At 48.2% G+C, this 12,213-nt stretch overlaps 1 protein-coding gene across 3 annotated transcripts in view; it reads left to right on the plus strand.

The window, feature by feature from the left end:
- Itga9 (integrin subunit alpha 9) overlaps positions 1 to 12,213 on the plus strand; it is a 314,925-nt gene that overhangs the window by 42,696 nt on the left and 260,016 nt on the right. For 2 of the 3 annotated variants that reach the window (XM_052723820.1, XM_052723809.1), the window contains exons 5-6: positions 4,220 to 4,287; positions 10,104 to 10,233. In XM_052723820.1, the coding sequence (XP_052579780.1) occupies positions 4,220 to 4,287; positions 10,104 to 10,233 (198 nt within the window). Of the gene's footprint in view, positions 1 to 4,219; positions 4,288 to 4,771; positions 4,882 to 10,103; positions 10,234 to 12,213 lie in introns of those variants that run through there. The other variant, XM_052723831.1, reaches the window with a different exon arrangement.

Genomic DNA, 12,213 nt, shown 5'->3' on the forward strand with positions numbered 1-12,213 from the left:
TATATTAGCATAGCCCTCTATATACTAGACCCTTAGTGTCTGTAAGATATTGGTTCTGAATTTGTTTAGTATAGACATGGAGTCTCATGTTATCCAGAATGACCTTGAACTTCTGATCCTACTGCCTCTACCACTTGAGTGCTAAGATTATAAGCATGTACTACCATGCCCAGCTCATGATGGAACCCAGGGTTTAGTATGCACACACTCACTCTACCAGCTGAACTACATCCCTAGTCACCATGATGTTGTGTCTTGTTTTGTTTTCCTGGAAAGGAGTGGGGTGTCTGGTCGTGGCAGTGGGAGTTCAGGCCCCCATGGCCTGATGCCGCAGAGCCCCAAGACAGGTGGGTGCTCTGCTCACTCTGCTTCAGAGGGCTTGGCTTCGCCCAGAGGCCATGAGCACAGGCATGAGGACTTCCCATTACTGTAGCTTTGGGGAGTGGGTTGTCCCATCTGTGGCTGTGTGACTGCTCCCAGGTCTTCAGAGATAGTCAGTGAAGGTCACAAGGGTGGACATGGATTGAAAAGATGGATGCTTTGTCCTGCTTCTCCTGAGTCCTATAAAGAACACAGACCTACCCAAGGTAGAGCCAGTGTGGAAAACCCAGAAAAATCTCTGCTGTGGGTCTTTCCCTTCTTTTTCTTTCTATTTTATTTTGTTTTTCAAGACAGGGTTTCTCTGTGTAGCCCTGGCTATCCTGGAACTCGCTCTGTAGACCAAACTGGCCTTGAACTCACAGAGATTCCCTTGCCTCCTGTCTTCAGGTTCTGGGATTAAAGGTGTGAGCCACTACCATCCAGCAGATCTTTCCCTTCCTAGAATGACTTTTTATGGCCTTAGGTCTCTGGGTTAGTGGTGGAATTGGCTGTAGAATTTGTGATTCCTAGTACACGGAGCACAAAGCCTTTTCAAGTAGTGCTGAATGGCATTCTGGGAGCCTAACTGGTTGGAGGTGGGAAGGGTAGGTGAGAAGGCCAGGGGCTGCAGAGAGATTTCAAAGTTCAGGACTTAGTCAGCAGGAGAACCATCCATGCCTGGCCCTTGTGCATTTATTTCTTCATGGGTCTCAGTGAAATGTAGTCAGGCAAATGCAGTCTAGTGCTGAGGACACTTAGGCAAATAAGCTTGCCATCTTCATGATGGGAAGTGTATAATTTATGTTTACCTGCAAGGTCACCTGAGCAGAGAAGCTGAGGGGGTGTCTGGAAGGCTGTAGATTCCTATGACATTTAGAAAACTGAGGCCTCCAAGAATAGAGTAACTAGGCTACCATTGCCCCTGGGTGTGTATGGGAAGGGTGGTGCAGGAGAGTTCATGGCTGCATCACAGAGGTTTCTGGGAGGCTGGGATGTGGGCTGTCCTCTAGCAGGGATTTCTGAGTAGTGGGGTCCAGGCAAGGCCTCCACATTCATCCTTGCTCTGGAGCCTTCCAAGAGGGCAGGCCCAGACCTGGTAACCTTAGAAATGTCTAAGCCATTGCTGGTGTGTCCCAGGCCCTCAGCCCTGGAATAGGGCAGTGCCAGCTTGGAGAAGTGGCGGCTGTCCTCCATGCAGCACCTCCTGCTCGCTGAGGCTGGAGTACCAGCAACAACTCGCCCCGTAGGACATTAGCCTAGGCCAGGATGGGGCCACCTCAGAAACCTCAGCTCCCAGCGTAGGGAACACCCTCGAGATTTGAGGTTGAGGGAGGCATGGTGATGTTTCTCTGAGAACTGTCTTTAGAGTCCAAGCCATAAAACGACTTGGGGTGCTTTAAAAGGTGTAACATTTGCACATAATTGCTATCATGTCAGATTTATAAGACTGAGCTGTGTTAGGCAAGATGGTCTCTGTGTACTCCTGAAGTCCGAGATTCCTTGATTGTTTCATGTTTTAGAGTTACAGTTGCAGGGAGATGCTTAGCGGGTAGTGTGCCTGGCCTGCAAGCTCGCCCATGAAATGCAGGACGTGCTAGTTCGAGTTTGTCATCTCGGCCCTGGGGAAGTGGAGACTCCGAGTCTCTGCTTCTTCTAGCCTAACTGGTGATCCTGAGGCTCAGTGAGGGGTCATGACTCAAAAGACAAAGGTGGATGGCCTTTGAAGAGTAGTGTTGGGGGTTGTCCTCTGGCCTCCACATTCTTACCTGCACACCTGTGTGTAAACCCACACAGGCACTCACATGCACACATGTAGAAATTACAGTGGCTTATTTAGCTTTAGCGTCTGTAGGTGAAAACCATTTATCAGACATTCTAGGTTTTATTTGTCGCTGCTTAAGTTGGACATTTTGTTGCTGTGCTAATTTTTAAAAAAAGATTTAGTGTGTGTGTGTGTGAGCTATAGTTACAGGCAGTTGTGAGCTGCCCGACATGGGTCCTGGGAATTGAACACCGATCTTCTGGAAGAGCAGCAAGTGTTCTTAACTGCTAAGCCTCTCTCTAGTCCCACATTGCGCTGTTTGAGGCAATTTCGCTTTGCATCATTTCTGTACCCCACAATTGATGTAGGATTTGTTTCTTTGCCCATCTCTTCCACTCAGGCCCCACTGTGAGATTTTGGGCTGCTTTTGACAGCCAGGAAGTCTTCCTCATAGTGAGTGGACAAGGCGGGTGGAACTGATTTTAGCCTCACAGGGGAGAGAAGTAACTCAATTAATGTTCCATTGTAATTTAGCCTGGATTAATGGCCACTTACTGGAAAATGTTACAGGCTCTGCGGTGTGTTGTTGGAAACTGAGTTTCTCCCTTTTTTTCCCCAAGGCCTTTCCCCTCGGCCTGGAGCACACACTTGGAGCTTTAGGAAGCCTGTCCTGTTGCAATCATAGCTTCATTGTTCCTTTGTGTTATTTATTTAGTCTTTCACAAAATATTTCCATTGCCTTTAATGATGCTAGAGAATCACTGAGAGCCTTGGGGACAGTGTGGGGTCACTAGGTGAACACTGGTCAGCCCCAGCCTGAACGTCTCCGGCAGTGTTATTGCCACATCCTTGGGGACACTCGAGGGCCCTCTCACGTCTCCACCTCCTACTCTTTGTTCCTGAGATGACTTCACAAAGTCAGTCAACCTCTTGATCTTGCAAAATCACTCACTTTGTATCACAGCGGTAAAACATTGTGTGTGAAGTAGCTGTGTGACCCTTGGTGACTGACTTCATCTCTCTGAGAACTGGTTTTCTGACCTGTTCCTGAATGGAGAGCTATGTTTCTAAGTTCAGGAGAATCGATGCGATGATGGGAAGGAAGAGAGGCAAAGCCTGGAGCCGGCTAAGCAGCCCTCAGGTGGCCTCCCTCTCTTCCCGCATGCTTTAATAGTAAAACAGCGACAAAAATGTCCTCCTAGGCTGAGTAGTGCATGGTGTGCATGTGGGTGCATGTTCAGTTGTGTTTATGTGTTTAGTGCACGCACATTTGTGCACTCCTGCAAAGGTTGACCTCATGTGCCATCTTCTTTGTTTTTTGTGACAGTGTCCTTCACTGACTTGTGTCTCACCGAGCAGGCATCCAGAGTCTCCCGTGTCCACCTCCCCAGCACTGGGATTACGAGGACGCACATGCTCCACTTTTTTGAGAACATGGGTTCTGGGGCCTGAGCATAGGTCCTCATGCTCCCACGCAAACATTTTTTTATCAATTCAGCTAACTCCTCAGCCCCGACTCAGTTTTCTTTTGGCCCCAGGAGCTCTGGTTGTTTCTTCCACACAAGGCAGCTGAGGTGTTTGCACACACTAGCTACACATACCTCAAGAGTGTGACCACATGCTGGGGCCGGTTTTCTCTTCCTCAGCCCACAGGTGGATGGCTTGCTTCTGGTTGCCCAGGAGAAGGCAGATTGCCAGGGGCTCTCTGGGAGGGTTGACCTCCTTCCAGGGGGCTCCCCATGGCAATGTCTACAGTGTTCCGTTTCTGAATCCTGTTTTTAGCTCCACGGGCCCTCTCGGGACCTCAGTCCTCTCTGAAGTCAATGGGGTAATTGTCACCAGCCTCCTGGCTAATGACAGTGGCTGTCACTCCTTTTTCTCTCGTGAATGGAGGTAATCCTCTGAGGCACTTGGCAGCCTGGCTACCTGATGACTTCAGAGCCTGCTCTGGTGAATTCCCAAGACTTTCGTCCTGTGCCTCAGCCTGGGCGGCATCCCTGGGCCCAGCCCACAGAGGTGCGGGGGAAGTGGTCAGATCCGCACATGCCTGGCACACACTGACATGCCTGTGGTCTGCTTTTCTCCCCCTCCCTCCAGAGTATAAGAAGAAGTATGGGGAGGAACATGGCTCCTGCCAGGCCGGGATGGCAGGCTTCTTCACTGAGGTGGGTGTCAGCCATGTGGCATTTCTTTCTCTGCCCTTCTTGGTGTTTGGTCCTTTCCATTTTGTGGTTGGGTGGCCCCTGGAGATGGGATTTCTGGTGTCCCGGGCAGCTGAGCCCCAAGTGAGTAGATTCTCAAGTCTCTACCGGGGGACTTTAAACCTGATGAAGGGTACCAGCTGAGCCTGGACTGTGTGGGTGTTGGGGGCTGGGCTGGCTCATGGGGAGATTTCTACGGAGTTGACTTGGCCTGAGATCTATGGAAGGAGCTGACAGCAGTTTGAATGTATGTCAGTCACCTGGGTGTCACTTCATATCACTTCCCCCTCCTTAGCAGAGAGACTCAATTTTACACACATCAGGCTTTCCATCCCTGGAATTCTGAAGGCTTCTACTCTGGAATGTGCCCAAGTGACAGGAACAGAGTGATTTTTGACTGCTAGGACATTTTTAGGTACTCTTTATTGAAACTACATCTCTTTATTTTGTGCATATGTGTCTGGGTGAACATTCCATGGCTCGTGTGTGGAGATCAGGGGACAACTTTCAGGAGTGAGTTCTCTCCTCCTACCCTGCGTGTTCCAGGATCGAACTCAGGTGGTCAAGTTTTGGGCCAAGTGTCTTTACACACAGCCATTGCAGTCCCCAGCCAGCCACATGCCATCCCCCTCTTGGCTTTGCAAGCGACAGTACCATCCATGCACTTGTTCAGGCCAAACATCAGAAGTCCCTCTGCACCCCAAGTTCATCTAAATCCTGTTTAACCCCTAGAACACACCCCAGATGACTGCCCTTTTCTGCCATCACTTCACCTGGTGACGGCCACGACGCTTCTACAAAAGCCACCAGCACCCCGTGCTGACTCACTGACCCCAAATTGTCTCCCACAATCCTTAATTTTTAAAAAATAAGATTTTATAAATTATGTGTATATGTGTGAGTGCATGTGCATGTGTGTGTATGTTAGCTCAGTGTCCACCGAGGCCAGAAGAGGGCATCAGATTCCCTGGTGCTGGAGTCACAGTTGTTGTGAGCTGTCTGATATGGGCGCTGGGAACTGAACTCAGGTCTTGTAGATGAGCAGCAAGCACTCTTAACTGCTGAGTCATCTTTCTAAAGCCCCCCCCCCCCCCAATCATGGTCAAATATACATAATATAAATTCTTCCATTTTAAAGCCTACAGCTCAGTCTTTAATGAATTCTCAGTGTCATGCAGCTGCCACTCTTGTGTAGGTTTTTTTTTTTTTTTCCACTCCAGCCTGGGCCCTTTCTTGAGAGGAGCCATATGTTCTCTGCCCAGTAGCCTGAGGGATTTTACAAAGCCAGTTCTGACATTCTGACCCCATGGCCTCCTGTTCCATGGAAGACAGAGGCCCTGATTCCACACTGCCCAGGCCTGACTCTCAGGACCCTGTGCCTTCCCTCCTGGAGGAGCATGTGTAACACTGAGGGGGCAGGAAAGAGTCTTCTCTGGTCTGGGGCTTTCCTCCTAAGCAGCTCAGAGTCAGGAGTGCAACTGTCCACCCGACTCTCAGAGATGCCCTCTCAAGTCCGAGAAAGCAGTCTGTGATGTAGTAGCTAGTCCAGAGGAAACGAAGACAAGAGTTTCATCAGCTGCACTCTGGAATAGTAAGCACCAGGTGCTTTGCTTCCAACCCTGTCTCCCCCAGCATGCCACGCCTGTTCACATCAGCACCCTTTCCTGACTCTGTACTAGTGATGTTCAAACCGTGGGGCCCAACACAAAATACAAATGTATTTAAAATGTAAAATTTACTCTTGCGAATTGATTTATCACATTTGCACAGCTCTTAAGCATGGATACCAAGTTCTGTTGGGATGTCAAAAGGATGGACCGGCCTGGTCTACACAGAGTTAGTTCCACGCCAGGTTCTGGGATTGGTGCCACAGTTTGTTGTAGCGTTGAAGTTAAAATGAGATCTCCTCCTGCCTTCCTCTCTACCATCTCACACGTCCACAGCCCCTCACAGAGACATGCTTTCTCTCTGAATCCTCCCTCCCCACTGCAGAACCCCTGCCATCTTTCCCCAAGTCTGGCCTCCCAACAGGAGCCTCAGAACCACCCTCTACAGACAGCAAAGACATCATGGTTCTCCTTGCTCAGACACCCAGTGTCTTCCCATCTGCTTTTGATGAAATCTAAGCTGCGCTGTCCACAGCCTCCTGGGCCCCCCTGCCTCTCTGTCCTCATCGACTGCCCCACCCCCTCCTGCACACATCGCCATGGCCGCTGCCAGGACAGAGCACATTCTCACTGTGGCATAGCGTACAAGGCCCTGTGTGCTACAGCTTGCTACCCACAGCTCTCCCAAAGGCGTTCAACAACTGAACTTTGGTATATTCTGTTTTCAGTCTTAAGGGTGAGGTATTGAGCTACTCAGAGAGCTGCTTCTAGAATATTCTTGGGCACGGGCTGCCCACAGGCAGAGTTAGGGCTTGAGTGACTCAACATGGGGCAGTGTGGCGATATTTCCCCTTCAGGATAGAGGAGAGGGTTGATTCATGATAGAAATCAGAACTCATTAAGCTTTTGACTAGGAACTGAGGGACAGGGGTTCCTGGGGGTTACAGGAGGAGGTGTATCTTTTGGACCCCATCAGCTGGTAAGTTGGAGAGGGTGGGACATTGGAGCTGGACAGAAGGAGGGCTTGCAAAGGGTGGGGGGGCAGGGCAGTGTAGGAGAGGCCCGGCAGCAGTGCGAGCTAAGGGTGACCAGAAGGAGGAGAGAATGGGGACTCAGAGCCCAAGATAACCTCTTTGCCCTGACATTTGCCTCCAGGGCTCTGTAGATAAGTAGGGACTGAGTGTCCAGGGCACAGGAGAGGGTGGACGGCTCTGGCGGGAAGGCCTGGCCGTATAGTTTTCCAACTCCGGCCGTTGTCTCCTGGCTTGCCTGTGCCTCAGCCTCAGCTTTGGTTCCCAGGCTCTGGGCCCCTGTAAACAGCAGGTCTTTGAACTCACTGTCTCCCTCATTTCTGGAACTTTAGCCGTCTGCAACTGAACAGGAAATGTAGTTGGAGGGGTCAGGCAGGCCCCATGCCCCTCCTCTGCCCTCCTGCTGGCCCCTACCCTCTGCCACTGCCGTGAGCTGTAGCCTGCTGGATGTGGCCATGTTGGGCCAGACCGTTCCCACCCGAGACTGACCTGTGGGTCAATGCCCCTGAGGTCATCAATCGTCTTTGAGTTATGATGCCCTGTGTCCTTGAGGATAAAGGACAATGTTAGCCATTTTTGTAGACTAGACCATCAGAGGTGACATCCTCCAAGCTTCTAGAGGAGACAAGGAAGGACCAGCCCACCATGGAGATGTCAAGTGATATTCCTTGGCTCAGATTTAATAGTAGATGCTGTGCTGCCCGGTGGCAGACAAAGGCTGGCAGCTCCTTTCAGGCGCATCCAGGTGACTTTGTCCCTTAGAGGAATCTTGGGGAAAGGCACACACTGTTTGTTGAGGGGTTGGATTTTGTCAACTGTGTCTTTTACTTGTGTGTATTGTGTGAGAGAGAACTTAGAATTGATCACATTGTTCTGACATTTGTGAAAAGCACCAAAAAGGACCCAGCCACCACTCACAGGGAATAGGAAAAGCCAAACATGAGGGCTTCCAGGAAGTCAGTGTCTCCCTTGAATACAGCCAGGATGGCCGCAGCTTTGGCGGCATCTGCCAGTTTGGGCTGAGATGAGATAGACTGTGTGATGACTAAAAGAAGAAAGGAGGAAAAATAGGAGTTTTGTCTTCATGTTTTCAATTTCATTGTTATCATTAGTGTGTGCATGTGTGTGTGTGTGCATACATACATGTGCATATGTGTACGCATGCGTACATGCATCTATAGAGGCCAAAAGTCAGCCTCATGTGCCGTTGTTCCTCAGGAGCCCTTCACCTTTTTTTTGAGTCAGGGTCTCTCAATGAACCTGAGTTTGCTGATTAGGCTGGCTGACCAGTGAACTCCAGGGAGCTGCCTGCCTCATTCTCCCCACGACAGCATTCCAGGCACGTGCCACCATGCCTGAATTTTTATGTGGGTGTTGGGGATTGAACTCAGGTCCTCATGCATCTGTGGCAAGCGCTTTACAAACTAGCTTGGTCTCCAGACATCTTTTACGATTTTTAAGGAAGAAGATGACTGTGTTTATGTACTCTGTGACACTTGAGAGGTAGCAGGAGATATTAACTATCTACTTAGTGTTTCTTCTGGATAAATCCAAATCACAGGCGAACAGTGTGTCCCTCACTCAGGGCCCTGCAGAGTCTTTGCAGTCTCCTGCTGTTGCTCAGAACAAGTTGCAGATGAAGAGAATTCCACACTGTGTATACAACTGGTCCTGAGGGCATCACTCAAGCTCTCCGGTGCCCTTTGTGTTTGGGCATTGATTACACATTCCTTTTTAAGCACGAGGCCAGGAAGAGTCTCTCTCCTCTCATGAACCCATGGCTTGCCTTTCAAACACCCTTTGAGAACTGGCACTGTTTTCATACCAGTGTGAGGAGAGTGAGTGGATGGGTGAGTGATTGTGCCTTGCACCACCTTCTCCTGGTGACTGTGGAGGTGATCTGTCTATAAAGGAAGAAAGGATGGGATGGAGAGAAGAGAAGAGGGCTTCCCATAGCCCTATGGGCCAGTGGAGGAAGGGACCGTATACACATGGAGATCCAGCTGCCTGGTTTGTGTCTGTGTATTTATACAGATACGTTATTCAAAAAGTTTATAATCTCAATAAAAACTCAAGTGTACCCCAGGACTGTTTCTCAGTGCCTATATTTTTGTTTTATTATATAGAGCTATTTTCTTTTTTAAAGACTTGAGTGTTTGTCTATGTATGTGTATGTGCTCCATGTGTGTGCATGTTGTATTTTTTTAATATTAACTTACAAAAGAATTAGATTTTATTTTTTTTCTCGAATGAAAGTTGTTTTTGTTATTTTTTTCACCCATCAGTCTTCTCTACCTTCCCTCTCTCTTTGTGCTCTCCCACCCCCTAGGGACCTTCTTTCCATACTTAAAATTTTATTTGTCATTATATATAATATATATATATATATATATATATATATATATATATATATATATATATATATACACACACACACATACACACACTTGATGCATGCATGCAGGTGTGCCTGGGGTAGTATATGTATGGTAGTCAGAGGACAACTTTCAGGAATCAGTTTTCTCTTTCCACCTTGAGTTTTGGGGATGGTCCTTGGGTGGTCTGGCTTTTGCAAAAGCCCCTTTACCAACAGAGCCATTTAACTCCAATATTTTTATTGAGACATCTCATGCAGCTCAGGTTAGATTTGAACTCACCATGTAGTCAAGGCTGGCCCTGAACTCCTGATCCTCCAGCCTCCATTTCCCAACTGTTGGGATTATAGGAGTGCCCCACCATGCCAGGTGTGATGTTGCTGTGTTCTCTTGAGCACTGTTTCCTGGAGTCACATGATTTAGGAACAGTATCAATTGTTCACCATTCCGTGTTTTATCTTAGGATGAACCTGTGTGTGTGTGTTGGGGGGGGGGTGTATTGGAGGGTGAGGGTGTCCATGAAGCCTCACTGATGGCCAAAACAGGGACTTGGTCTGTCACTCATTCTCTCCCCTTGCTTAGTAATCTCATCTTTAGGCTGAAAATCCTGGCTACATGGTAGAGTCCAGATTGCCCAGGATCTGGGACCGAATGTGTCACTGCCGTAGAAAGGCACTGTATGTCAATGCTCAACTCTCCTTTGCTGTGACTGCATCTTTCAACGTATCAACTAACTCTCTCTGTCTCCTTTTGGATTTTTCCCCTAGGAGCTGGTGGTCATGGGTGCCCCAGGCTCATTTTATTGGGCTGGGACGGTCAAGGTGCTGAATCTCACAGACAACACATACTATAAACTGAACGATGACATGATTATGAGCAGGCGGTATACCTACCTGGGTGAGTAGCTGGAGAGTCTGTAGGTGACAAGGTGGACTGTGAGTGTTAACCATGACCACAAGCTCATGGATTATTGCTTTATTAATAGGAAGAAGCAGTAGTTGGCTTTTATACCCATCAATCTAATTAATTACACTTTAATTAGAGTTCCTTAACATTTAGTTGCATACATGGGTGGTAGGGAGATCAAAGAAGAAACCCTGTGAAAACTGGATGGCTTTGTTAAAATCTGATGGGGAAGCTTCCAGGGGACCAACCATTGCCTTGCTTTAGCAGCCAATTACATTCAGGTGGCCAGATACGGAATGAATGCCGTTGAACCTGGCTTTCCCTAGAGATCATTGTGAATGGTGTGTCTGCTTCCTGGTAACAAGTCCAAACAGTAAGAATCAGAATTTCCATGAGATCAAGTGCTGAGCTTCCCTTAAAGGCTCTGGAAATTTCTCTTATTTTTTCAATTCTTTTAATCGTCTAGAAAGAAGATAGGCATAATTTAATTTAGCAACCACCCGGCAAAAATGATCCTGGGCTGGGTACATCACTGTGTATCCATAGTCCTTGCTATGGAGGCCACAGCTTCGGCAGGAAGTTTATGGAATCAAGGACATTTGAGGCTATTCTAGACTCCGTAGGGAGGTGCTATTTCAGAACAAGGTGGGGTGGGAGGAAAGAAACAAAGATGGAAGGAGGAAAGAAGAGGAGGGAGAGAGAGAAGGTTCTGGAAGAAGGCCATGCTCTTTTAAGAACAGAGATAAGTTGGGCACGGTAGCCCATACCTGTAATCCTAGCACTCTGGAGGTAGAGGCAGGAGGATCACAAATTTGAGGTCAGCCTGGACAACCTAGCAAGAGTTGTCTCAAAAAAACAAAAAACAAAAACGCACACAGAGGTGGACTGTTTTGTTTGTGTAACAGTACCAATTCTTTTTGTTCAGTCCAGGCCTTAAGTGGACTGAAAATTAAACTAAATTTAGGAAGGTTAGTAATGACAAAATAATGTCTCTCATGCCTGCTGTATATAAATTAAGCCAAGGGAAACTCCTGACCCCCTCTATTCAAATTGGTATGTAATTTCTTCCAGTTTCTGAAACAGCCTTATAAGGCAGCCATTATCACTGCCGTGTCCAGTTCCTAGATGAGGAAGTCCGAAGACATTACGGAACTCGTCAAAGTCACGTGACTGATAGGCAGTGAGGTCAGTTATAGACCCACGGTTTCTGGTGCAGGTTCTGAATACTGAAGCCCCCAACCCCAGGGTGTGTGCTGCGGAGGCACACTTGCTTCTAGTACTGAATCTCCCACTAAGCTGTGAGCACCCTGAGGTGGGGGTTTTGCCTCACATTCCCAGGGCATTGTATAAATTAGTGACTAGAATGGACTCAAGACTGAGTCAGGGATTTAAGGGAAGGCACAGAGAGTCACAGCTCCTTGGTGGCTTTAGGTCTGAGGACAGGACCTGTGGCTTCTCTCTGTAACAAACCGGAGGCCCTTATCTGCTACAGGGATTAGCGTGGAGTAGTTGAGGGTGAGTATCACTCGTGGTAGTCTTGTATAATGCAAGCCTGCAGGCTGAGAGAAGTCAAGCACGTAGAAAATGAGATAGTTGTGCTAAAGTGATAGCAGCCGACATGTGTCGCAGGTCAACATGTAATCACAGCCTTAGGGTTTGAAGGTCATGAGAAAGCTTTTTCTACTGGGCAGGGGTGTGATTTCAGCCTGCCAGCTAGGCATGCGGGAAGCAGGAGACATTTAAATCAACATCATATGCCCTTCCCCCATTGTTTCTGGGTTCCTTTTAAGCCCAGATTCTTTGACTGCCCATCTGCTCACCCATCCACGCATCCATCCATCATCAGTATCTCTCACTTCTCTTAAAAAGGACGTGACATCATTGATAACCGCAGATACTCTGGACTCATGCAGATTGGCTTTGAATATTACTCGGTAATCTTGAGCATTGGTGGCTAGCCAGGTACTGTCT

The sequence above is a fragment of the Peromyscus californicus genome, unplaced genomic scaffold (genome assembly GCF_007827085.1).
Source record: "Peromyscus californicus insignis strain IS unplaced genomic scaffold, ASM782708v3 Scaffold_11__1_contigs__length_118956290, whole genome shotgun sequence".
Taxonomy (NCBI): domain Eukaryota; kingdom Metazoa; phylum Chordata; class Mammalia; order Rodentia; family Cricetidae; genus Peromyscus; species Peromyscus californicus.